This window comes from Canis lupus, chromosome 21 (assembly GCF_011100685.1).
Source record: "Canis lupus familiaris isolate Mischka breed German Shepherd chromosome 21, alternate assembly UU_Cfam_GSD_1.0, whole genome shotgun sequence".
NCBI classification, from domain to species: domain Eukaryota; kingdom Metazoa; phylum Chordata; class Mammalia; order Carnivora; family Canidae; genus Canis; species Canis lupus.
The window spans coordinates 4,880,501-4,906,709 of NC_049242.1; the positions used below are offsets into that span (position 1 = coordinate 4,880,501).

Here is a 26,209-nt window from a genome sequence, read left to right on the forward strand (position 1 = left end):
AAGCAAGATCAAAATTCAGTAATAAATGCTAACATAGGTCTTATTTTGCTTAAATTTCTCATCCAGCATCATCCACTTTTCCTGAAACTCTCAGGCTGTCCCTAATATTTTTATCAGTGCCCAGGGCAGAGCAGATGTTCTGTAATGATCATTTAAGTCAAGGGAAGGGTTGTGTGAGACTATTTATATAGCCATAGTAAACCTTGACCCAAGAACAATTGGAAGTAGTAGGGACCTTCTTGCTTAACATCATTGTCTGGCCCATCACTATAGATGATTCCGTAGGCTGCATTGGGTTAGTGGGAAGATATAGGCTTATATATTCTATATGAGAAAGAGAACAGAACTTTTCTAAACTGATACGGAAAACCCTAAATCTGGGGCAGCAGAAAGGGAAATGTAGTTTTTATAGCCATTGGGGTTTTGACTAGGGTAGTAATTTCTTGGGAAATTTCATACGTACTATGTTTTAGAGAGAACATGGTACCTATATAAGTTTTATCTCTTGCTCTAATTGTTAAGGTGATAATTAAACTTAGGTGCACATGGGATGATTTGGGGTTTGTTTTTTTTTTTTCACCACTTCTCTCTTAGTTATTTTCTGAACAGTTTTCCCTAAATAAGTTTGGAAAGTGAACATTATTTGAAATAACAACTTAAAGTTTTGGATTAGAAGCCAGTAAATCTGGAAAATGGAGATTTGCTCAGTGACAAGTTGCTGAGGCAGCTATAAAATTAGGATAATTAGGTGACTTCTCCTATTTATAGTATTAATTTCTTAAAGGAACCTATTTTATTTAAGGAATTGTTTTATCACTATATTCTAATATATATTTAAAATTAATTTCAGATTCTTTTAGTGACCACTATACTCACTTTGAAAGAGTTGTGAAGGCTCTTCTGATCAATGCTTTAGATGAATCTTTTCTGGGAACATTGTATGGTAAGTTAATATAAATGGAACAATTAGGATTTGTTTCTTTTTTCAATTTTTAAACATCCTAATATATAATAATTAATATAATATAATATAACATAACATAACATAACAATATAATATATACTTAAGCATAAATCAAGAGACCCATTCTTAAGGCCCCCCATTTGTTCCCTCTAGGATCAACTACACCAGGAGCCCATTCACATCAAAAAACTTAATACTGTTTATTATTTGTGATACATGGAAAGTGCAAAAGAAATCTGTCATGTTCCTTTACCTTTAGAGAATTCACAGTGAATATGAGGATATAGGACATAGACTCAAAATAGCAGAGTAGTTCAATAGCCATGTGTTGTCCCAGCCTTTCTAAGCTCATTGAATTTCACCAAAACCTATATGCTGTTTCATGCTTTTGTGCCTTTGCCCATTAAAATATAATCCCTTTCTACCCTAGATTTTCCAGGTGAATGTAAAGTCGTTTTCACTGTGAAAGCTACTATGACCTACTCAAGTAACATTTTTACTCCTTCATTTGTGCTGTCAATGTCCTGGTGATACTGATGTGTATAGACTTTTCATACTGTATTGAAAATGTATTTTTGCCTTCCTCACTTCCAAGAGTAAAAGAAGAAACCATACCTTATATACTTATCCCTTGCATCTAACACAGAATTTGGAAGTTAATAAAGACTATCAATACATTGTACTGAATAGATACCTAAATGCCGAAGTGAGATTTCATTTACAGTTTATTGAACAAATATTTATTGAGTGCGTAAGAGGCAGGCATTTATTTGAGGTCTGGGGATATGGCAATGCCTAAGACAGAGATTCCTGTCCTCATATTGCTTAAAGTCTAATGGGAGAGACAGATCATGGATGAGTAAACAAATAGATAACATAATATAATTTCAACTAGTGATTAGTTCTTGAAAAAAAAATGAAGTAGATTAAGGAGATCAAGAGTGATAAAGGAAAGGGAAAGTCTGTTAGATTGTTCAAAGAAGGTCTCTCAAGAGGTGTCTTTTAAACAGAAAACTGAATGAAGTCAGGAGGAAAGTAATACATAGATCTCTCTGAGAGCACAGTAAGTGCAAAGACCCTTAGGTAAAAATAAGTTTGATGTGATAGATGAATGGATAAAGAAGAAGTGGTATATAGATCCAACGGAATATTACCTAGCTATAACAAAGAATGAAATCTTGCCATTTGCATGATGGATCTAGAGGGTATAATGCTAAGTGAAGGAAGTCAGGGAAAGACAAATACTGTATGATCTCACTTACATGTGGAATTCAAGAAACAAAGCAAATGAACACAAAAAAGCAAACAAAAAATAGACTCTTAACTATAGAGAACGGGCAGTTACCAGAGGGAAAGTTGGTAGGGAGGATGGGTGAAACAGGTGAAGGGGATTAAGAGTACACTTAATGTGGTGAGTACTGAGCAATGCATAGTATTGTTGAATTCCTGTATTTACATCTGAAACATATATAACACCATATGTTAATTTTACTGGGATTAAAATTTTAAAAAGTTTGATGTATTCAGGGAACAATTAGAAGGCTTCTGTGGTTCTTTCCTTTCCCTAATGCTCTGATGGAATTGGTTTTTTTTCTTTACTTAATATTTTAAAAAATTAAAATGCTTCTAACCAAATAACCAGGTATCCTTCTAAAACCATGGGAAGAAATTTAAAGTATTCAACTGCTTCACTATTTCCTAATGTTCTCAACCTTGGCACTATTGGTATTTGAGGCTGGATGATTCATTGGTGTGGAGGCTGAAAAGAATTAGATAGATAGATAGACAGACAGACAGACAGAGATTTCCTAAGGGCAAAGTGATTATATGTTGCTGGTGTTCCCCTGAACAGATGGCACCAGGCAAAAATCATATGCACAAGATATGTTGACATCTCTTCATTACTTGGATAACCGCTTTGTTCAGCCTCGTCTAGAGAGTTTAGCTTCTAGAAGTCGCTGGAAAGAGCAATACAAGGTATATAGTTTAATTTGTTTTTGAATCTCTGGTTGGGGAGATGAGAGTTTATTTTTATTTATTAAACTGATTATTGACTGAATAATCTTCTAAATTATTGGCATTTTTCTTGGTTAAATAATCAGTTTGTTTCTCACCTTTTCTAAAGGCTGTTGTTTTAATTATTATAATACTTATTATATGTATCCAGTAATTAAGTAGTTCTAAATGATGAATAATTTTAGAATGCCTGTAGAGCTTAGCCAATCTATTAAAATGAGGTTATCTCACAGGATGTTAATTGTTGTTTCAGAAGGAAGTTCTATTGCTAAAGAAGATTGAGAAACAGTGGGTTTAACTTTAAACTTAACTGGAGGACTTTTCAAGGAACATTAGTGTGTGAATTTATACTGTAAATCTTCAAGAGGGTGATGTAGAATGTAATGCTTTCCAAATCTGTGTTTTCCTATGGGCCTCCTTTCATGACCTTTTATCATCTCCTAGAATAAGTGGTTTCCATAACATAATTTGGGAAATACTGGCCTGGGTTGTCTCTGACATCCTTTTCCACCTTAAGATTTTATAATTCTATCCAATTTCGGGCAAGCATCTTTTTAATTTATAAGACTTATACTGCATTCCATGTTATCCCATAGACTTCTATTTTATGTCTCTAATAGTAGAGGCTGTCTTATATGATTTTTAAGAGTTTTTTTCTTAATCTCCTTCTAATTTCTATCCACCAATGATTAGCAGGAAGGAAAAAAAAATGGTAGGGTAACAGAAGTTCAAGTTCCTAACAGTCCTCTAGAACTCTACTCGTTAGCTACTCTACCTCATTTATGTCAGGAGATTGGCTTCATCCAAGGCCTATTTGCTCTTGAATTAACTGATAAATTAGCCACAGATGGTTTGGGTTTAAGGGACACTTATGGGATTACAGAAATAGAGAACTTCAGTTTGAAATATGGCTGAATTTAGGGCCATCATATATATCTTTTTGATTTGGGGTCAGTTTTTAACCTCTCTAAACTCCGCTCTTCCTCAGACACAAAATATTTATCTAATTTCAAAGGAAATATTTGCTTACTTAGAAGGTAAAATACGTAACACATTCTTAGAACATGGTATAAATATTATTTTCTTCAATAGAAAAATAGCATATATTTATTGATCATTTAACTTTGCCAAATAATTTGCATACAATGCAAACTATCTTATTTGATCTTCAGAGTATAACTCCATGAGGAAGGCACTGTTCTTTCCTCTGTTTTAGAGCTGAGAAAACTGTGACTCAGAAGAATTGAGTAATGCAAGGTTGCACAGCTAGTAATTAGGCCAATTTTTAAACCTAGAAATCATAAGTTCCTAGTATTTCTCTGACTCCAAAGTCCATGCCACTGTGCTATATTATGTTTAACTATACCATGGTATATTGTGCTGAATTTGGATTACCCGATGTTGAAATAATAACTGTGAGATACAAGAAAATATTAGTTTAAACATTTAGAGACATAAATAATCAGTATGATCTTGGTCAGAATTAGCTAAGTTATGCTACAAAAATAATATGACAGATCAACAATGAAAATCTTAATAGCTTTAACCCAACAAAGGTTATTTTTCAGTTCTATGTCCAGTGTAAATCAACGAGAGTGTTCTGCATGTTGTAGTCACTCACAGAGCCAAACTGATAGGGCTTTTATCTCGGATGTGCTTCCAGAAGTACCACAAGAAAGAGAAGGGAAAATGGTTTAGTCACCTGTAAGTGTCACATTGTCACAAAATGCCATGAAATATGAGAAATATTAAAAGTAGACAAAATACAATATAGTTGTGAATCATACAGTGTTAAAAAGGAAACTATCAGTATACTGAATATTTAATTACTATTAGGCTGATAGAGAATACAAATGTAGATTAGTAACCCTGCTAATATGTTCCCTGTGTACGGTTCAAATGCTATGGTAAAACCTAATCTATACTATTAATTATGACAGTAGTATCTAGCACAGGCCTAGAGTGTGAGCAAAAATATGCAACCACAAGTACAGCTTAATAAAGCTTATTTATGAATGCCAAATATTTTCTCAGTTTGCTTACTCATTACTAATTTAGCCATTAGACTGTCCATATCAGTACTGGCCACCCAGCAGTCCTGCTTTCAACTTGCTTTTTCCATAGTACTTTAGTAAACGGCCATAGGATGATCAAATTATTTCTGGAATATTTTGTGGGAAATATGATACAATTTACACAATAGAGACTGAAGTGACCTGGTTTTTCTCAATTTTTGACTAACCTAAATGAATTCATCTTTTTTATTAGAGTATCCTGAATTTTTGCTGCTCTTTTTTTCTATTTTTAAAAATATTTTATTTATTTATTCATGAGAGACATAGAGAGGAGAAACCCAGGCAGAGGGAGTAGCAGTCTCCCTGTGGGGATCCTGATGCAGGACTTGATCCCGGGACCCCCGGATCATGACCTGAGCCAAAGGCAGTTATTTAACCACTGAGCCACCCATGCATCCCTCTGTTTTTCTATTTTTAACTAGAATGCCTCATTTATACTAGAGAGAGAAAAGAAAAGTAAATTAAAATCTGAAGAGCACTAAATACTAACTCAAAAGTAGGAAGGATATGAAACTAATTTTTTTTCTAGTCTGGTTTCTTTTCAATTAACAGCCTAAATTATAAATTCTTTTTTTTAAATTTAAAAATAGCTTGTCAAATATCTACTGTGTGTTCTGTGTTAAAGCAAGAAATACCAATGTGTTTTGCTCTTATATCTATTATTGTCATTCTCAATATTGGTTTTAATTTAGTTAGGTTCTTTTATGTTTTATTTTGTTGTTTTTTTTCCAATCTTGTAAAGCTTCATTACATTTTCTAACTGTTTTCAGGAACGGGTGGAAAATTATTCTAATGTAAGTATTCACTTGAAGAATCCTGAAAACTGTTCCTGCCAAGCTTGTGGATTGCATCGCCACTGCAGATACTCAGTGCATTTATCAGGAAAGTTGTATAACACCAGGACCATGGAAATAGATGATTTCATGTCACATGATAAACAGGTATTTTTCCCTCTCATTTTACTTTTTAGTATTTAGAAATTTTCGATATATAAGTTTGCACAAATAACTCTTATTTTTTATAAATGGAGAAAGCACTAGGAGAAGGGAAAATAGTACAAGAAAAGAGGTTATAGTTTTTGAATGTGAAAAATGTCTTTCATACAATGTATGGCAAATACACTTCTAATTCAGATACTAAACTCTGTTTAAGTACAGATCACCCAAACTGCAGGGAGAGGAGAAGGGTATAAGATGAGAGTGAAAAGGCATTTAACTTAGACAAGGAAAGACTTTGAGTCCAAAGGAGAATTTAACTCAAGTGTGAAATTTTATGGCAGATAATTGAGCAAATGGACAGTCCACAGGCAGATAATTGAAGATGCCTGTCATCTTAATATGAGAATCGAAAGAAAATAGTGTTTCAACCTAGAATATATCAGAAGTGTGTCAAACACTAGACAATCACCATATACCTGAGGTTCTATTAATTCTGAGTGAAAAGACAACACTGAAGAAAATATTTGAAATATTTGAAGAATATTTGATAAGCAAAGCAGTAAGTGTGAAGAGAGAAGTGCAGGTGCAGTCTAATTCTATTTATTTTTTAATCTTTGTAAACATTTATAGGGGCTCCAGGGTGGCTCAGTGGTTGAGCGTCTGCCTTTAACTCAGGTCGTGATCCCAGGGTCCTGGGATTAAGTCCCGCATCAGGCCCTCCACAGGGAGCCTGCTTCTCCCTCTGCCTCTCTCATGAATAAATACATAAAATAAAATAAAATAACATATTGTGTTTATAAATACAAAAATATTAATATCAAGGGCTTCCTCTGATGAGTCTGTATATCCATGAAGGGTTGTGTGTTTGGGGGGCTCTGAGAGTTACTTCTAAGTACTGCCAGTCTATTACAAAGCTAGAAATAGCCTATTAAACTAAATCCTTCTACTACATTGGATAGTATAATTCCTCAGTACTAGTGGCAGTAACTGATCAAATCCCTCTAAAGTATCTGCAAGAATCACTTGGAAATTTTCTTTGGGGAGAATGAATTCAGAATTAGTCTTTAATATATCATTTAGCAAATTACTATAAAAACACATTTTTTTCTCAACATAGTCAATATGCAAATCTCCCTATTGTTTAAAAACCAGTTTGTGACTTTATGAGTTAAGACAGATAGAATCCTAATAAAAGTGAATTAATACTTTAAGGATCATGATGTATTTTGTATAGGTAAAAAATAGTGGTGTACGTTCACTGTCTTTACTGTCTATAGCTAATCCTGGAAAGGGAAGTGAGTTAGAAAAGCATTTCTGAAGTTCTGACATTCCTATGAAAGAGCAAAGATTCTGTATAAAATAGTTATTCAAATATCTGCTTTTGGCTCAGGTCGTGATCCTGGGGCCCTGGGATCGAGTCCTGCATTGGGCTCCCCGAAGGGAGCCTGCTTCTCCTTCTGCCTGTGTCTCTACCTCTCTTTGTGTGTCTCTCATGAATAAATAAATAAAATCTTAAAAAAAAGGAAGCAGAGTATATACATTATCCTTGCAGCTATACAAAAATGTGTGTACACTTGTATGAATAGCTGTATGCAAACATTAAACTAGTTATTGTGTAATATAAGGTAATGTAATTAAAATTCTTTAGTATTAAATTTTTCAGTAATTTTTTTCTTTAAAGGGAAGAAACATTTTTTTAAAGATTTTATTTATTTATTTATTTATTTATTTATTTATTTATTTATTTATTTGAGAGAGAAAGAGAGAGCGTGAGGGGGTTGAGGGATAGAGGGAGAAGGAGAGAGAATCTCATACAGATTCCAGGCTGGGCACAGAGCCCCACACAGGGCTTTATCTCACAACCCTGGGATCATAACCTGAGCTGAAATCAAGAGTTGGCATTTATCAGACTGAGCCACCCAGGGACCCCCGGAAGCATCACTTATTAAAATCTGTTTTATATCCTACTGAGCTACAATAGCAATGCATGTATGGAAAGGAAAGGAGAAAATAATAAACCTGTTTTTCTTCCAAGGCTTTGGAGAGGCTTTGCCACCTCCAACCTACCCTTAGGTTGTTTTGAAAAGTAATTCTCCATTTTGTGTTGCTGTTGATAGTTATATAAAATTGAGACTGCTTGGGGTTATTAACTAGGGCTCTCTTTAAAGGTGCAAATAATGAAGAATGCACTTTGTGAATTTGTTTGATAATAAAACTTTTCTCCTTACTTACCCAAGATTAGCTTCTTTGAAAGACAGGATACTTTAATGGAAAGTGGAACTGGTGGGAGAGAATAATTTTAGTTACAGTAGTCTTAGGGTACTGAGACTAGAGGCCTTGGGTCACCAGGTCCTGGTGAAATCTGGGGGCATAGATTGAGAAGGAAATCAATCATCTGAAGGAAGGAGATGTGAAATCTGAAATGGAGTTGGGAAGACTAACAACAATCTTGAATTAATTTCAGTTTTTCCCAGAATCTGGCCAAACTCCTAAAGATGCTTAAGATCCAATGGGGAAAGGCAGTAATTTTGAAATAAGTGTCAGTATGTAATATGTCCAATGCAAAAACAGGCCAAGAGAAAATAGAATCCTTTGGCTCAGCCTATTGCATTATATGTTTCTAAAGTCTAGGTACAGAAAACAATGGGACTTCCATTCTTCCTCTTTTCTTGAGGATCTTTTTTCTTTCTTCTCTATACTTTAACTTCCATAAAGAACTGGCTCCTCTGTATCTAAATGAGGACCTAGAGAAATACCTCAAAAAGCTCCCTGTAATCAGCTGAATATTACAAATGTGCACAATGCATGTTTCATTGTATTCTTACCTTAATTTGTTAACCGGTGTTAGTTTATACTTCTATATGCTGTATTTAATAAATTACAAATCACATTTTTTTCCTACTGCTTTGCAATTCACCGTCTGCTGTTTTAGGTAAATTTGGTGACAGGTTTTAGCTCTGTTTTGAATTGTATCTTTGGATAAGTAGGATCCCTTAATTCACATTGATAACTGAGTTAAGTCACTTATCCTCAGATTTATCAGTTTATTAGAACTATGCTAACCCTGCACAGTGGATTAGTAATCATTTACATGTCATTTGGCTTATCTGCTTTGAGAACAATCATCATAGGACTTATTTTTCTGTCTCTGGCAATTTTTTGATATTGTCTATCTTGTTGGAATAGAGTCCTTAATATCTAGAAATGCAATTAGATCATTAAAAGTAGTCTCTAAATACATTTCTTGACATTTAAGTCCACTGGTCTTACAGCATAGAGTAATTTTGTTTTAGGACTTTATATAAATGGAACCCTACTTTGTAAGCTGTTTCACACTGTACACATAAATTCTTAAGATATAATAGGCTGTAACCATACACTTAAAACAGGGAAAAGAGAGAGGTCTACTTGTAATATTATAGCTATTACATACATCTACTCTTTTCTGTGAACACTTACTAACAATGGTTAAGGCTCTTAAAATGTGATCACACTTGGGAGGAAAATAGTATGAGAATATTATAAGGGTAATTTTAGGTTTATTTATCTTCGTAAATGTTTATAGCTGCCAAGAAGATAGGAATTAGAAATAGAAAGAAGTAAACTATGATGTTAAATATTTTCAGTGCGTATTTTTGTTTCAGACAGGTAAAAAATTATTAAATAAGGATTTTTAAATACTTCTTCCCTCTTGGCCTAACTTAAAATTTTTATACAGATAAATCCCTCAGTTTTATGGAAATATAAAACACAGTGTGTTGGAAAATTTTTTTATTAAATTCTATTATTATTCTACTGTATTTTATCCAGAACAGCCATAGGAGACTTCTTCCACACAATCTTCTCTGGTAACAGAGATAGAGAAACAGAGGGTACCCCTAGTGGTCGCTGCAACTATTGTGGCATCTTTTTTACTCAACGTGAAAAAGGAGGTATTGGCAAGGGAATTGTTAGAGTCCATATGACTGGTTTGATGACAATGTTGAAATGGAAAGCTTACTGGGAGTAAATAAGCAATGTACGATAATACATGATTATTTTTAGTCATCTAAAAACAGAAAGATTTTTGTAGAACTTGAATAGAAATCTGAACCGGGTTTTCTTCAATTTTTGAGGATTTTAAAAAAGATTGTAAGATGTCCCAAATACCATCTTCACAAGATGATGTATCAAACCTGACTGTTGCTAATCATATCTAACTTTTATTCAGTCTTGCCAGTTCACTCTTCATTTTATTACTATTGTTTTTGCCAGTATACTCAGATTACTTATTGAACTCCTCACTTCTGTGAACCCTTGTGATATGGCTTCAGAAAAACAATAAAGTTCTTTGTCAGAAAAAAATACAAGTTACACAGATGAATATTGTAACTATAGCACTTGTATTGAACTCATGAAACCAGGCATGAATTCAGGCACAGAAACAAGTACATAATTTAACTAGGAGTTTGTCCATTTCCTCAAGTTACTCCATGAGAATAATACTGATCATGTTATATGTTTAGTTGTAATGTTTAAATTTTAGTTTTCCTATTTTAGTTATCAGTATGTATAACAGGGTACATATTCAAAACATTCTGAAAGAAAAATGTTCTGGTTGGTTGATTTCATAAGAAGAGAATTCTTAATCATAAAATCCTGGAAATCCATATAAGCATAGAAATTAAAATTCTCATAGTTTGCTAACAATAAAATATTAATGTGTTTTAATCATATTAGAGTGACTAAGGAAACCAATACAACTAAACACAGTTATTTTTTTACTTTACAAAGTTTTTTGGAAAAAATTATTTAGTGAAAAACTGTTAACACTTAGTATTGATATGAGTTTGTTTCAGTTTTACATGTTGCTTATACATGTAAGCTAGAAAATTGTCATAATCCAGGCATTTTTAATTTAGTAACTGTACCACTATGTACACAACTGCTTAGTCGCTTTTCTTGCTTTTAGGTATGCCCATCCTTCCACATTAAAAGCCATTTTTCTCCTCCTTCTTAAACTTGGCTAGCTATTTTCTAAAGATTTAGTTCAAGCATCACCTACCCATGGACTCTTCTCATCTCTGAATTGCGTTAATTGTCCCTCCTCTGTACCTTGATAGCATCTTTTGCCCAGCATTTGGTACACTGTGTTTTAATAGATTATTTTTCTCCCAAGACTATAAGCTCCCCTAATACAGGTAGTATATTTTTCACTTATGTATCTTCAGTGCTTAGCCCAATACTTGAAACTGAGCAGATGCTCAGTTTTTCTTAACTAAGTTGTATAATGAGAGAAGATAAAGGAATTATTGTGTAAACATTTTAAAAATTAAATAATGCAGTCATTAGATTTTGCTATTAAAGAAAATCTCAAGGCCAACAAGGCTGTATAATCATTACTGTATCTTTTATTTCATATGTCAGATAATAATGTTTTTTCCTTGATGTAGGTGTTTACTGTTGGCAGAATTTGTGCTAATCGCACCAGAATTTATCATAAACTGAAACATTTTAAGTTCAAGCTGTACCAGGAATGTTGCTCCATTGCAAAGACAGAAGAAGTTGAGGATGAACAGGTTAAGGAAACAGTGGAAAGAATTTTCAATCAGTCAAAGGAAAGTGGCTGGATTAAGGAGGTAAGGTGAATACAGAAGAATCATATCATTCATAGATTCTGGAGCTTAATTATGATCAGCAAAAGGATATAAATGATTAGAAGAAGACCGTGAAATTTAAAAGAGAATCTCTCCTCCCCCCTACCCTCGTCTTTGTATTTTCTCTTCTTCCACCCATTCCTTTCATGCTTATCATTGTACAACCCTGAATAGGTGCCCTGATGTTCTAAGCATTCCTTCAGCTCATCAGATAAATTGAAATCAGCAATAATACTGTCCTGTGATGAAGGACCTCTGTCCTTTCACTTTTATATATATGGTATTCCTTACATATATATTAAGTCCCCTTATTTTCCTTGACAAAGTGTAGGACTCACCTCTGCTTGTCTGCTTCCTATTCTTTAGAACAGTTCTTGTGACCCGAGAGTGAAGAAGCACCTGGTGCCAATCTGAGGAAAGGATCTCGGCTGCCAGTTGTAATACCACCCACATCCTCTTCTTGAGGACATGGGCTGAGCAGTGAGCACACTGTAACTGAAGATCAAGGGGAATGCAGAGGTTTCAGGCCACGGCACTGATTTTGATTCCCCCAAATCCTGTTGATCACTAAGTTTGATATCAGGGATAAAGTGGGGGTTTTGAAGAGTGCACTGGATTCCCGAAGATCTGCTGGCAGCTCAGAAGCTCTGGTCTGCTCACAGAGCTTTTAGAATTGCTTATGGTACTTGGAAAGAATGCTCATATGACTGTGGTGGTCTAAAACCAGTCTAGTTAATGGGAATGTATAAGAGAACACATATAGTAGATTTTCGGGCAACTCAGATCAACAGTATATTTAATCTTAAAAAAACAAACAAACAAACGAAGCCTGACTTGAGATCTGTTGCCTGGGTTATTTATATCATAGGAAATTTATAAAAGAGGAAGATAAAAAAGAAGAGAGCTTAGTGAATACACTTATGAGCAAAGGGAAAGCAAAAGAACAACAAACAGGAACTCGTTAGGGTATGGCATGCTCTGCAGAGGTCTCCCAGTCTGCAGAGTGACATCAAACTGGTTTCCCTTCTGACAATTATCCTCCCCCACAAACCCCCACCTGGTGATCTCTCTCTGCCTTCCCGACCTCCCACATCTTAACCCTTCCGTAATCTTTCTCTCATGTTACTCTCCACGGCTTTTTATCTTTTACTTTGCTTCAACTTCTCTCCCTGCTTTGCTCCCTGTCCTCCTCTGTGCTTTTCTAATTTGCCTTAGGGAGGAGCCATTACTTAGCCAGTAAGCCCCGTCTTTGTTTCCCTTGATGACATGAAATTCTTAGCTGCTTTTATCGATGGGTTTAAAGGTTGCCAACCTCTAGTGGAGTTGAAAAACCTACCGGGATACCACATTTTTTTTTTAAAGAATTGTGTACTAGGTGTAGAAAAAAATCACTGTGCATGTATTATACATAGTATGTAATGATACTATATATGGGGAAGAATGTTAAACTTCTTGCAGAGAAAAACTAAAAGCATTTCCAGATCATGCATCTTAGAGAAAGCCTAACAAGGTTTCTAACAGAAGGGACCTGGAATAAGAGAAAATATCTGTAGAAGAAAAAAAGCCAAGTGTTCTATTCTGCTTCAAGAACAACACTTAGCATTGGGCAGTTAAGGTATTTCAGGGTCATGTATGTGTAGGAAAATATGCACCTTTTTTGTATTTTCACATGCAAAACCAAAGAGCTTCATTTTCTTTTTGTGATCCCTCCTGCTTTAAAAATATTTGACCATAGATTTTCTCAAAAGATTTCCCAGAAACAAAAGTTTAGACCCACTGTAAACATATATACACCTTTCTATGCTGTGATTAAACTTCAGAATTTATCAAACACTGACATTTCTCAGCATCACTCCACCTAATGGTCAGGGAGTAGGAGTGTCCTTGCGCGACAGCACTGCACGTGCTTGTGATGCACGCCTTTTTCTTTGGCTGCAGGCTCAGGGCCACAGTTGCCCTAACCTTTTCGAATGCCAGGGCTCAGTGCTGCTTGAATGACCCTATCGTGTAGCCCTTTTCGCACCTGCCTCCTAATCATCATGTCATCCCCTTCTCTTACCTCACACAAACTATCTGGTCCTGGCTTTCCTCCCAGCTTACACTGCACACCTTGCTTTTTCCCTTACCTGCCCCTTCCTCCTCCACAAGTTTTTCTTCCACTGTCTCAGGATATCTCAGCATTTCTTTCCAAAGACTTGCCACCAGACTGACTTCAGTCTTCTTGCTCTTCCTCCTAACAGTTGAACTAGGATGATATGTTTTTAACCTAGAATGACATTAAAGGATAGGAGCTACTTGGGTGTGAGAAAGGATTAATAAAAAAATTCTAATAAAACCAAAACATATAATAAATATAATAAAAATAATTGTGTCATTCTAAATTAGAATGGAAGAATATACAAGCATATGCCACTGGCAAAATTCTAACAAATGTTTCTTGTTCAGAAGAAAGTGAATGTGATGATGGGATTTCCAGAGAAGTTGAAGATAGGATTGTTGGGATGGGGTGGGAAATACATAAACATCAGGAAATGGAGGAAGTATGTCAAAAAAAGTATCAACTCTCGGTTTTGCAATTTATATGTAAATTTTGAATTATTACATAAAGATTGTTACATAAGAAGGAATTTTAAATAATGATTTGATAACTCACCCCTTCTAGGAACTCTTCTTATATGGTATCTTTTTCTTTCTCCCTTTAAAACTTGTTTTTCCTTTTCTTTTTCTTTCACTCCCTAAACTGATATTTCTCAAATCGTGGCCCTAACAACCCTATGTCAGAATCACCCAGAAATTTGTGGAAAACGTGTAGTTCCTGGTCTCACTGCAGACCTATTGAATGAGAATCCTTGCGGAGGGTTAAACACCCGATATTTAACAAATTGGTGATTCTTAAACAAAATAAAGATTGAGGGCCACTGCTTTAAAGGTAACATGTTGCTCTAGGTTCTGATCTCAGCTGCTTTACAGCCCTCTGCCTTGGCAAACCCATTCTTTTCTTCATGTCTAACTGCTGTTTCTGAAGACTCCAAACTCCTTCCTTTATGTTCTGACCTCTTTTTCACATTCTGGTCCCACAGTTCTGTTTTAATCAGTAGGTCCACCCTGGCACTCGAAGGGATTAACATAAGACCCAAACTCTCCAAATTTTTAGTAAAAAGAATGATGGAACCAAACTCTTTAGGTGGAGAGAATGACCAGGAAATACGAACTGCCTTCTTGCTGAGTTTCACTTTTCCTTTGGAGGGCTTTCTCTTTTCTTACTAAAGCTGCACTCTGCCCCTTCCCATCCTTTAAATCTCAGAAATAGCATATTATAATGGTTAAAAGCATGGATTTAAATATTTTCTAACAATAGAATTTGGAGGAAAGTTACCTTATTCCTATAAGTCTAAGTTGTCACTTCAGTAAAATAGGAATTAAAACAACAATAATAATTAGAGTTTTGGTGTGCTATATGTAAAGCATTTAGTATTGGACCTAGCAATTAGTAAGTGATCAATTAATGTTAACTATTATTAGTAATAAAAGCAAGTTTTCCTTCCTTTTCTTAGTATAGCTGGGATAGATTGTAATTTTCCAAAAAAAATTTAGTAAGAGGAAAAAGAGTATAAAGAAAGATAACATAAAAAGCATAAAACAATCAAACTCTTAAGGTATAAGTTTCTAATTCTATGGTACTTTACTTACATCTAGTAGAACCTGTTTGAATACTCAGTCAAAAGAATCCCCTAGTAGTCCAAAGGTTATATCCCCTCCTCCTTTTCTTCATTCTTTCCAGAGAAGGTGATCCAATCAGACATCTTTGAGGGGGAAAAAAGTTTCATGGCCCTGCCTAGAAGGAAACCACACTCACTTTTCTTTTTCTTTTCTCCTATACTTTTCCATAGGTTCCTATCACCACAAAAGTCAGGGTCATCAGAATCCTCTCTTCCTTCATTGAGAGTAGAACCAGAGTTCATAAGTAGGGTAAAGAAACCATTCGGTCAGTTAAGCTCCTCAATTGAAATCAGCAGTTTGAATTTTCCAAATCATCTGTGGAATTTCCAGATCATCCTGACTCCTCTTTTATCTTGTCCTCCCTTGGTCTTAACTCATCATCTTAATTGCTGTCACTCAAATTTGGGACCTCATTACCTAACTTATTATAATAGACTCATGACTAGAATGGATGTTTCACCATTTTTCTCTAAATAACGTCTCATATCATGTCCGTCTTCTGCCTCAACACCACTTTAGCAGTTTCACATTGTTTGTTGCACTTTTGCTAAACTCCTTCACCTAACATTTCATACTTTTATTCTCTGACCACAACCTCTTTGGTTCAGTCTTACCTCTCTCTCTTTCCCTAAGAAATTATAGTCAAATCCCATACTTGCCTTTTCGCTCTTGTATGGACTGTGGCTCCTACAAAAAACTCTCCCCACCAAATCTTTGCCAACCAAAGATTGGCACATTTGCTCCTGGGACAGCTTAAGGGCTTCTCTTTCCTGATCACCTCATCTAACACATGGCTACTCTTCTGAACCTTCTTTATGGCCCTTGTTATTGGTGTATTACTACTGAACTCTGGTCTCCTTAGGGACAGAAAAAGTAAATTTTTTTTGGTACCTAGACAGTCATGAGAACATATTTAATATATGTTATGTGTTCAACAAATTTTTGTTGAATAAGTTATTGAAGTTGTTATACTTCTATGAATATGATAATAGAAAAATTATAATGTATAAGAACATTATGAGATTAATATGTTCAGTTTGTTCTCTTTCCAATACTTTATGAGTTAGAAATGCTTATTTGAAATTGTGTCCCTATTTATAATAAGATTTTTATTCATGATTATCCTGAAAGGAGAAATGAACATGTTCCTGTTTGTGTCTATAGATTGAAAAGGCCTACCTTATCTTCTTTGCTTTGAGTAAAATAACTAGCTTTTTTATTGTATACACAGAAATATGGTCAACTTCAAGAATATCTAAATTTGGCGGATTACTTTCAAGATGAGAAGTTTGACTGAATTGTAACACATTTCCTTCAGAGAAGATTTTATAAATTCCTGTAAATGTGAAGATCATGAGTCTTGTTTCTCTGTATCATGTGACGTATTTATATATTTTATGTGTACTTTCATGGCAAATATCTTGTTTAAAACATATGTTCATCTCAGTTTCCATGAAATGGCACTCTACAGTTAAACAAAAGTTTTGTCTGCTGTACATAGAAGACATAAGCCCAATAATTTTTAAGTAAAGAGTATTTTAAAGTTCTAAAACAGGCCTTTATAACAGATGATTATCAGTAAATGAGCTGTTCATGTCCTGTCAGCTTAGTAGGCAAATACTGTATTTTAAAAATGAGTCCAGACTAACATCTACATGTATTTGTTATTGAATCCCTGGCCAGATTTGTTTATTATCCTTTCACAGTATTAAATGATCTGCACTGATACATTCTTTATTACTGTCATTACCTATATCAGTGGGCCATGGAAGAAACCTCATGTTTCATTCAGTTCAATCCCCTCGAGTTAGAATCAGACTGTAATTTACCCATTCTAAAGAGGAGTGCTTTTCTCCGGTTCTGAAGTTTCCTTTAGAAACAGAGCTCAGGCCTCCGGAGGCTTTCAACACTCACATTCAGGAATAATTTTGTGATACGTTTTTTTTATGCTTCATAATGTTCTTTTGATTTTTTATTCGATTTGTGTACATGTTAATGGTTAAGATATATTTTATTTATTTTTATTCATAACCTTTCCCATATATGTATTTACATTACAATCCAAAGATCTCAGAGAGTCAAATTCAGCCAAAAATAGTTTAAAAGCATACTTTGGCATCTGCACTGCTTTGCACATCTAAGTTTCCCCATAATATAATAAAGTAAAATGGTGTCATACTGACCAAATGGACCCTGTGTATTCTGTATCTTTAATTCTTATGAGTAGTATCGTAGTAGGATCTATTTTACTGTACAATTTTAGATACTTGTTTCTGACTTCTGTTGATTGAACCTGGCTTTAGTTATTTATTATATGGTTCATGCATAGAGTTCAATATATGTGCATACATAAAAAGCTACATTTTATTGAGTCCTTACATAGAGATCACTTAATATTTTCTGTAGTTAATTTTCTGAAATTATCCCTATTGTCGTAAGCAAAATGAGTGGGAAAAGCTCACAGCATGCCAAAGATACTGATGCCGATGTTTCACGTGAGGGGTGCGTACCATTTGCAAAGTGTGAAATGGAAATTCCAGTCACGTATCTCTATTCTTAGTTCTCCAGCATACAGAAATAATCCTTAACTAAAGTGAAACCACAGTTGAAAGTTGCAGATGAACTGACCGTGCTGAAAAGAAGCAAGACGGAACTGGAGGAAAAGTAACGGTCATGTTGGAAGGGGTAAGGAATGGCCTATAAAAAGGCAGGCCAAGGAAAATGAAAGTGAATGATCTGTAAAGTATCTCTAATGACCCTGGAAGCATCGCTTCTCATATGTGCATGACACCACAGACAAGTTTGAGAATGCCGAAGAGTGAGAACTCCTTCCATCTGGAGAGTTTTTGAAATTAATTTACATATTGCTTCACATGCCATGCGTTTAAGTCATAAAAAATAAAGCACTATCAATTAGAGGGACTTAATGATGGCAGCCAACCCAGTTCCTACATCAGGCTTCTTGTTGGCATGCAACATTTTTCCTGTTGGAACAGCCTTCTGACTGTGGATCAGGAAATTTAGTAAGAGTAGTTTTGCCAATGTCTGAGGTTACTGCAACCAAGCAAACTTCTAGAGTGGGTGTTTGAAGAACACAAGAGGCATTTAGGTATATGGTAACACCAAAAGGATAACAGAGAGACGGGCTGTTAGGATGTTAGAATGAGCATGGTTTAGGGCCCAAAAGCAAGTAGTTGATCAGAAAGAAATGTTGAAAAAAAAACTGAATTAACCTTTACAGGTATCATGATATACTGTATTATTTTATCATCATCATAACCATCGATATCATTTACTCAATATAATACTAAAATAATAGTTTATAAACTTAAACTCTCACATGTCTATGAACTTTTTAGACCTCGGCATTTAATACAGTGGTGTCAGGTGGCCTTGGTTAGTAGAGATGATGAAGAAGACAGAAATGGACAAGTAAAAGGAAAGGAATGTGTGAAAGAATCATATGGCTACACAGAAGCTTCAGGGTTGGAGAACAACAGCATAAAAAGAGGGAGAGGGAAACAAGGACAAAAAGCATTTATTTTATTGGCAGTTAGATAAAATTGATCATGTTTTCTCACTTGTCTGCTCTCATCTTCAGAGGGATAGTTCTATTCACTGCCCATTCCTTGAAGGCATTACAGCACTGCCTTAGACTCTAGCAAGCTGATTACAGTGTAATTGTGGCTTTGCTATATTGAGGCAGCAAGCGCAGTGGTTAAGAGGGCATAGGTTTGAAATCAGGGTTGAGGTAGAGTCCTGAGTTGTTACTTCCTAGTCACATGAGCTGCAAATAAGTAGTATAATTTCTGTGAGCCTCAGTTTCCTCATTTCTGAAATGAGGTTAATAATACTAATCTTTCAAGCCTGGATTAAGGGAGATCTGTGTGAAGTACTGTGCCTGAAACAGTGATTAAATAGTAGCTGATGTAAATGGAAATGAGGATGTGGATGATAATGATTACAGCTTGAAATTAAATGGCTGTGAAGGAAAAATATATACAAAAGACACTCCAAAAAAGTGACTTACACCACTGATTATAATATGAAAATGTATTAAATTCCTGCTTGACAAGTTTTTAAGGTATGTCCCTGTCTAGCATGGAAATCAAAGTTTTTATCAGAAAGAAATAGTGGATTTGACTGAGGATTCTGTGTTACTAATGAAAATCAATGCTACAGCATGACTGTCGGGTGAACAGCGTTTTAAATTTAAATATTACATTTTCTCTCATCAAGTACAACTGCTGAATATAAAGTGCCCGTAGTAATGAAAGATAATGTCTAATGAATACAACTTAAAATCAAATATAAAATGATCAAAACTCCTTTGACTTTTAATGACACCTCATGAGAGCGTTCTCCAAATTTGCATACCTAACAAAAATATATTTCTGCCTTTCCCCATTTGAGTAGTGAGGAACTCAGCCTTAGAAAGGTTAAGGGAAGAAGTCCAAATGAAAAAAAAGGTATATTCCATCAGTATACTTGTCCCCAATTCCCAACAAACATTCCAGAACTTGTGAAAATAAAATGGACTAAAGCAGGCCAGCCTATTGGGAACTAAAGTGTAAATAAATCCAGTGGTACAACTGTTTGCATTGATTTCACCCATTCATTTCCATCCATAGGTCAGTTTGGAGAAGGACCATTTGACTGAAATGGGAGAGTTGGTTTAGATTAATGAAGGCCCATTGCTTGAGACCTCAGATCCACTGACTTCCAAGTTAGGACACCCCATACTTATGGTCCTAACTATCCCAATATTGTGCTCACCCGAATGTATTCTCCATAACTGATCATGACAAGCACAATCCATTCCATACTTTGAGACCTTAAAGGCAGGACCACGTGAAGATGAGACAACAGTCTGTGTAACTGATGTATTTGGTTTGTTATTAAACTTCTTGAAACTCCACTGCTACATGTTGATTTTCCTCCCGATATATGCAAGCCAAATAGCCACGGAGACCTCGGATCCTGCAGTCGTCTGTCATGGGTAATCTTGTATTTTCAAAGGAAAACCTTTATTGTTTTTTGTAGAACTGGTATTGGTGATTTCACCGTCATAAAATCTTTTAACTATTCCTACCGATGTGCTTGTAATCAGCCAGTCGACTTCCCCCAGAGATCACAGGAACAGGCAGGCAGGTGGACGGACAGACACTCGCCTGCCCTCTGCCCCCGCCCTGCGCCCCCTCCCAGCGGCACAGACCCCCGTGGTCCTTATTCCTACGGGGAACACTTCCTCGATGCTCCCCCAGCTCTCGCTAGGGTGCTCAGTGGTGTCATTTACAACGCACTGAAACGCGAAGATGATATCCTCAGGGGGGCGTGCTGTGGGTCTGAGAGGGAAAATACATTCCCTGGCCGGGAATTTCTTAGACACTTTGAGCCGGTGGAGCCGTCGTGTCGGGGCTGGGGAATTTCCCCCGCCTTCCCCCCTCGGCCAGGCCGGGCGGAGGGAGCCTTGCCCGGTCGGGCCCCGGGATGCACCGCTGCGGCCGCTGGGCGGACCCGCGCGCTTCCCTTGCTCTGCCCGGTGCCCGCCGGCCGGTGCCCGGTCCCCCGCCCGTGCAGTGCCGCCCGCCGGCCGCCAGGGAGCCCCGGACCCCGTGCGCCCCCGCCCCGCCCCCGCCCCGCCCCCGCCCCGGTGCCCGGTGCCCGGTCCCCCGCTCGTGCAGTGCCGCCCGCCGGCCGCCAGGGAGCCCCGCGCCGCCGCCCGCGCCCGCGCCCGCGCCCGCGCCCCCGCCCCGCCCCCGCCCGCAGCCCTCGCCGCCGTCTCCCTCGCCGTCTCCCTCGCCCTCTTTCTCTCCCTCTGCCGTCCGAGCACAATGAGAGCCTGTGTGCCGCCGTGACTCGGGCAGGGCAGCCGGTGTCGGCGAGGCGGCTAACAACAGACGGGAAACAGAAAGGAAAATACGAGCTACTTTTTTTCCATCCATAAAGCGGAGCGGTACGAGAGCTTCAGGCACGTCGCCCGCTGCGGGCGCAGACCCGCAGGTCCGCCCGCCGGGATGGGATGTACAAAAGTGCACAGAAAAGTGGCTGGACAGGACTCGGAGCAATTCGCTGCAAGTTTGTAAGTTTGACCGTCGTGTGTAAACCACTCTCGGAGGAGTTTGCGTGTCGGCGCCGAGCGAGGGTAGAGCCGGGCGGGCCGGGCCGGGCCGGGCCGGGCCGGGGGCGGGAAGGAGCGTGCGCTCAGGGACCTCGGCGCCCGCGCTGCGACTTGAGGCTGCGCCCCCCGGGCCAGGAGGCCGAGGACCGGGTGAGGGACGGTGCCGCGGGGAGCCCCAGAGAAAGCACGGCCCGGAGTCCGGTGACCGACACTGCCAACAACCCAAAAGCCTTCTCCGCCCTTCGGGAGGAGACCCCATCCCGCGGTCCCCAGAGAGGAGAAAGCAGCCGAGCCCGGGGAAAGGGAGGACAAATTACAAGCCAACAGCAGCCCCTCTTGGTTTTGGTACATGCTGAACACGGACTTCGAAAATTTCCCGAAACGGCACGTTTTTTCTAAGCCGAAGAAAAGTCAAAGCTGCAGGTTGCGTAGCCGTCTTGGAGACGGGCTTCTGTGCAGAAACGTACCCATAAAATTTTCTCTGAGACAACTAGGTGAGGGGGAGCCCGGCCCCCCACTAACTCCTCTCCACTCCCCGGCTGCCTGGCTCGGGCTCGGCTGGACGAGCCCCGAACTCCCGCCCTAGCCCCAGATGCTGTGCGACAGCGTGCCCAGGGGCCCGCCCGCGTGCTGCTGCTGCTGCTGCTGCTGCTCCTGCTGCTGCTCCTGCTCCTGCTGCTGCTGCTGCTGCTGCTGCTCCTGCTCGGGGGGCCACCGACTCCGTCCAACTTCTCCAGGGCTGTCAGGTGCAATTAGAGCCAGTTGACAAGGGTTTGTTTCCAGCTAATCCGGTGGGTGCCATCGGTTCTGTTCTGTCTCCTCACCTCGGTTTCCCGCTCCCCTCCCCCACCTTCCCCGCGGCCCCCCAGCCTCCGAGGACCTCTGTCCATGTGGCCCTGAGCACGGGGCTCGCATTGTCAAAAACAGACTTGCCTGCGAGAGGCAGCGGGAGCCTCCCTCCACCTCCCCATCCCACGGGCAGCACCGTACCCGGTGAGATGGGGGACACAGCGCCCCCACAGGCCCCCGCAGGAGGGCTGGGGGGGGCCCCCGGGGCGGGGCTCCTTGGAGGGGGCTCGGTCACCCCGAGGGTGCACAGCGCCATCGTGGAGCGCCTGCGGGCTCGGATTGCCATCTGCCGCCAGCACCACCTGAGCTGCGAAGGCCGCTATGAACGTGGCCGGGCCGAGAGCTCCGACCGGGAACGAGAGAGCACCTTGCAGCTCCTGAGCCTGGTGCAGCACGGCCAGGGGGCGAGGAAGGCTGGCAAACACGCCAAGGCCGCTGCCACCGCGACCACCACCACGGCCCCCCCACCGGCCCCTGCTGCCCCCCCGACGGCCTCCCAAGCAGCCGCCGCCACAGCCCCACCACCCCCGCCAGACTATCACCATCACCACCAGCAGCACCTGCTCAGCAGTGGCAATAATGGTGGCGGTGGTGGGATCGACGGGGAGCAGCCGCCACAAGCTTCAACCCCTGGGGACCAGAGGAACTCAGCCCTGATTGCGGTAAGGTGCCTGGTTTTCTCATGATTCTGGCTGTGGTCCGCTGGCCTTCGGTGAGGGTAGAGCTCACCTTGGCCTGGTGTGGCGTGGACAGCCGTGACAAGGGCCAAGGTGTTGGCTGTCTCCAAGGCCACCGGGTATGCAGTTCGTGCACTTTTATACTTTCAGTCATCAAGTTCTGCTGGTGCTCACTCATGGCCCTTCCTACACTCGTAGGGTGCTTTTTAGGCGGTAAAAAGCCCGAGTTTTCTAGAGGCTCTCTGGAGTCCAGAGGTGGCTCCAGGCTGGCAAGATCCGAGCGAGCCACTGAGGAAGGCCCAGTGTCCGATCCTCCTGTTCGGGCTAGCCAGTTCTGAGTAGGCCTGACGAGCCACTCTGCAGCCCTTATGCCTAATCAGTCCAACTGATCTTCATCAGAGCCTTTTCCTTCTTTTCCCATTTCCTCTGCCCCTTTCCGAGCAGCCCTTTCTTGCGTCAAGAGACGATAAGTGGTGATCTCTACCACAAAGGAGTTCTGTGAGTGTCCCCTCAGCCAAAAGTGAAATGTGGAGAAAACATCCCAAAGACTAGTGAGGGTCTGATTTCACATGGACTCCCCCTGCCCCAGCCCAGTGCCTTGCCCAGGCGCTACAGTCAGGTAGCGTCTGCCGGCAGCTTCCCTTGAAGTGGGCAGGCACCAAGGAAGGGGCTGTTTCCCAGGCCATTGTCCTAGGAAGTACCTTGTCTTCAACCACTCCTGGCGATAGGGCATCAAACCTGAAAGTTCTGATTAAGTTTTTGGCCGGGAGTTCTTCCTCAGAGGCACAGACACACCCCATCCCAGAGGGAGTATCCCTTGAATCATTGGCTGTCAGTGCCAGTGGTGGTCAGGTGACTGCCTGCCGGTGCCCACATCTCCCGTAGCTTCTGGGCCAGTGGCCCTGGGCTGGAAGGTGGAGCCCTGCCCCGCAGCGCAACAGGCCGCCTCCATTTCTGCCGTCCGTGGGGCCCTGGAGGTTCTGTGTCAGCGTGTAGCCCAGCTCCAGTTTGCCCAGACCCTAATGAAAGTCAGCAACAGGAAACGGCCACGCGAGTCTCAAAGTACGCAAAAGCCCAAAGGAGAGGAGGGCACCTCGTCATGCTGTTTCATCCCTGACTACAGTTAACCTGTAGGGTCACGTTAGAGCTTCAAGGCCTGACTTCCCTTCCCTACCACCTGTTCCGTGGCCACCTCTCCCTGGAATCCCCTAGGAGAGCAGTGGGAGATTGTTCTGTGAAAGAGAGCTGCTGAGGTGAATGGGAGTGGGGGTTCAGGGCGGGGGCGGGGAGGGAATCACTCGAACGGAGAGAAGAATGAGGTTTGTATGTATGTGTGTGTCACTGGCATCTGCAGCCAAAAGTATCTAAATGCCTTGATTGTCCTCAGTAAACTTACAATCTGTCTGCAAGTCTCCCAATAATACTGCTTTGTGTGCTTCACAGTCTCCTGGTAAGTGTTTCTGGGGATGATACAGGGAACGAGGCACCCAGCCTTTTTCAGTGGAGAAGAATGATCTCTGACCTGGGTGCCAAGACTGGAGGTGGCACTCACATCCCAGCCCCTGCAATGAAGGTGGCATGTCTGCTCATGACAATGTTCTTGAGATTTTTTTGCTTTGCTCCAACATGGAAAGCAAATGAGGCTGGAGTGGGTAGGGGAGCTCTGGAATGTGAAATGAAACCAACCTCAGAGGTTACTGTCACTTTACCATAGTGATAGCCACACCGGGAGGAAGTGAAAAGACGGTGTCCTGCCTTTCCCGACTGAAGGCTTACAATGTGGCTGTTGTACCACTCCTGTTCTAAAAGAGAATCTGAACCCTCCTAGTCACCAGCCACCTCCTAAAACACTGCCTCGGAGGAGACCCCAAGCACAGTGATGAGGAGAGGTCGGTGTGAGTTGGGACTGAAAAGAAGAGTTGATTTCTGGTGGTTGCTTTTCATTGAAAACGTGTGGCATTGCAGAGGTTCACCCGCCACTCTGGGTTTGGTTATTGGAAATTCCCTTCTCCTTTTTAGCTTCTAAATTTGGAGCTTTGTTACTCAGCATGGTACTCAGAGGTGGTGATGCAAGTACTGTATTAACCTGATAACATTGTGTTTGAGGGAGGCCTGGGCATTTGGGAGTGATTCATCTAGCCCTTTAGATCTGCAGGTCCCACTTCTTGCGGGCTCCTCTTGTTTTCAGAAACACAATTTAAAGGGGCCTTTGTGCAGAAATGAGTGTCAGAATTCTTAATTTCATTGCTGTGTCCGTAACCAGATTTATTTCTGCTGGGTGTTTTGAATGTAGCACTTTAATAGTTAAGTCACATGCCATAAAGCTCCTTTGGAGAGAGGGAGAGGGAATACTGATCATCTAAAATCAGATAGTCACTGTGTCCTCAGATGAACGCTCTGGATGCTGCATACCTGCCAGTACAACACCTTGTATGTATCAGTAGTATTTGAATGTGGATGGAAGGAGAACTTCTGGTCTGTGGGATAGCATTGACTTGAGGGCTATTATACCACAAGAAATATATAATGTCTGAGTTTTATTGATAGGCTAAGTTTCAAGAAGAATGCAAGAGTAACTTCCAAGCCAGTTCTAATTCTCTCCACATTGAGAGCCTAATTCTGCAGCCCTTACTCAGCCAATTTCTTCGTTTCAAGTTCAAGGGAAGTACCATTGCTACAGCAACTGCAGGAACAGGGCCTTTCAGAGGGTCTGGATTATAGGGCTTTGAGCAGATCTGCATTTCTAACCACTTGGAGCAGGCTTTAGGTACTAAATCATTTTCTAGTGAAGTATGTTTGAATCTTTGAATGAACTGTGAAACTGAATAATTGCTGGTCCATGGAACAGTAAGGTTTAGAGCTTCTGCGGTTCATTATTAATCTTTCCCTTTTGCCTGAGACAAGCTCTTTTTTCTATTGCATAGACTGTGTTGCTAGGATGGATAGATAAGTGGTTCCAAGTCATCTTTTGGCTTTAAAGATTATCTTTTCTCTAATGTAGTGTGGAGGAAAGAAAGCAGATCAGACCAGGAGTCCGCATGCTCGATTCTGTGCCTGCTTGATCACTAACCAGCTGGGTGACCTAGGACAAGTTACTTAGCAGTCATCTGTAAAACAGGGAGGACAATATTGCTGTCCTAGCTTGTTGAGAGAAGCAAATGAATGTGTGTTTCGGAACAGGCTTCAGGAAATATAAAGCACTACAGAAATGCA

The 26,209-nt window shown here is 40.0% G+C and overlaps 2 protein-coding genes across 11 annotated transcripts in view; both read left to right on the forward strand.

Moving 5' to 3' along the window:
- CCDC82 (coiled-coil domain containing 82) overlaps nt 1–17,532 on the forward strand; it is a 34,184-nt gene extending 16,652 nt beyond the window's left edge. For 4 of the 9 annotated variants that reach the window (XM_038568221.1, XM_038568222.1, XM_038568220.1 and 1 more), the window contains exons 4-8: nt 851–943; nt 2,817–2,941; nt 5,826–5,996; nt 11,426–11,611; nt 16,581–17,532. In XM_038568221.1, the coding sequence (XP_038424149.1) occupies nt 851–943; nt 2,817–2,941; nt 5,826–5,996; nt 11,426–11,611; nt 16,581–16,646 (641 nt within the window). In that variant the 3' untranslated portion in view covers nt 16,647–17,532. Of the gene's footprint in view, nt 1–850; nt 944–2,816; nt 2,942–3,233; nt 3,316–4,548; nt 4,685–5,825; nt 5,997–11,425; nt 11,612–11,995; nt 12,045–16,580 lie in introns of those variants that run through there. The other 5 variants (XM_038568223.1, XM_038568224.1, XR_005375410.1 and 2 more) reach the window with 5 other exon arrangements.
- Nucleotides 17,533–22,437: 4,905 nt separating this feature from the next.
- MAML2 (mastermind like transcriptional coactivator 2) overlaps nt 22,438–26,209 on the forward strand; it is a 342,775-nt gene continuing 339,003 nt past the window's right edge. For both annotated transcript variants that reach the window (XM_038568227.1, XM_038568228.1), the window contains exon 1: nt 22,438–22,981. In XM_038568227.1, coding sequence (XP_038424155.1) covers nt 22,469–22,981 — 513 coding nt within the window. In that variant the 5' untranslated portion in view covers nt 22,438–22,468. The remainder of the gene's footprint in view (nt 22,982–26,209) is intronic.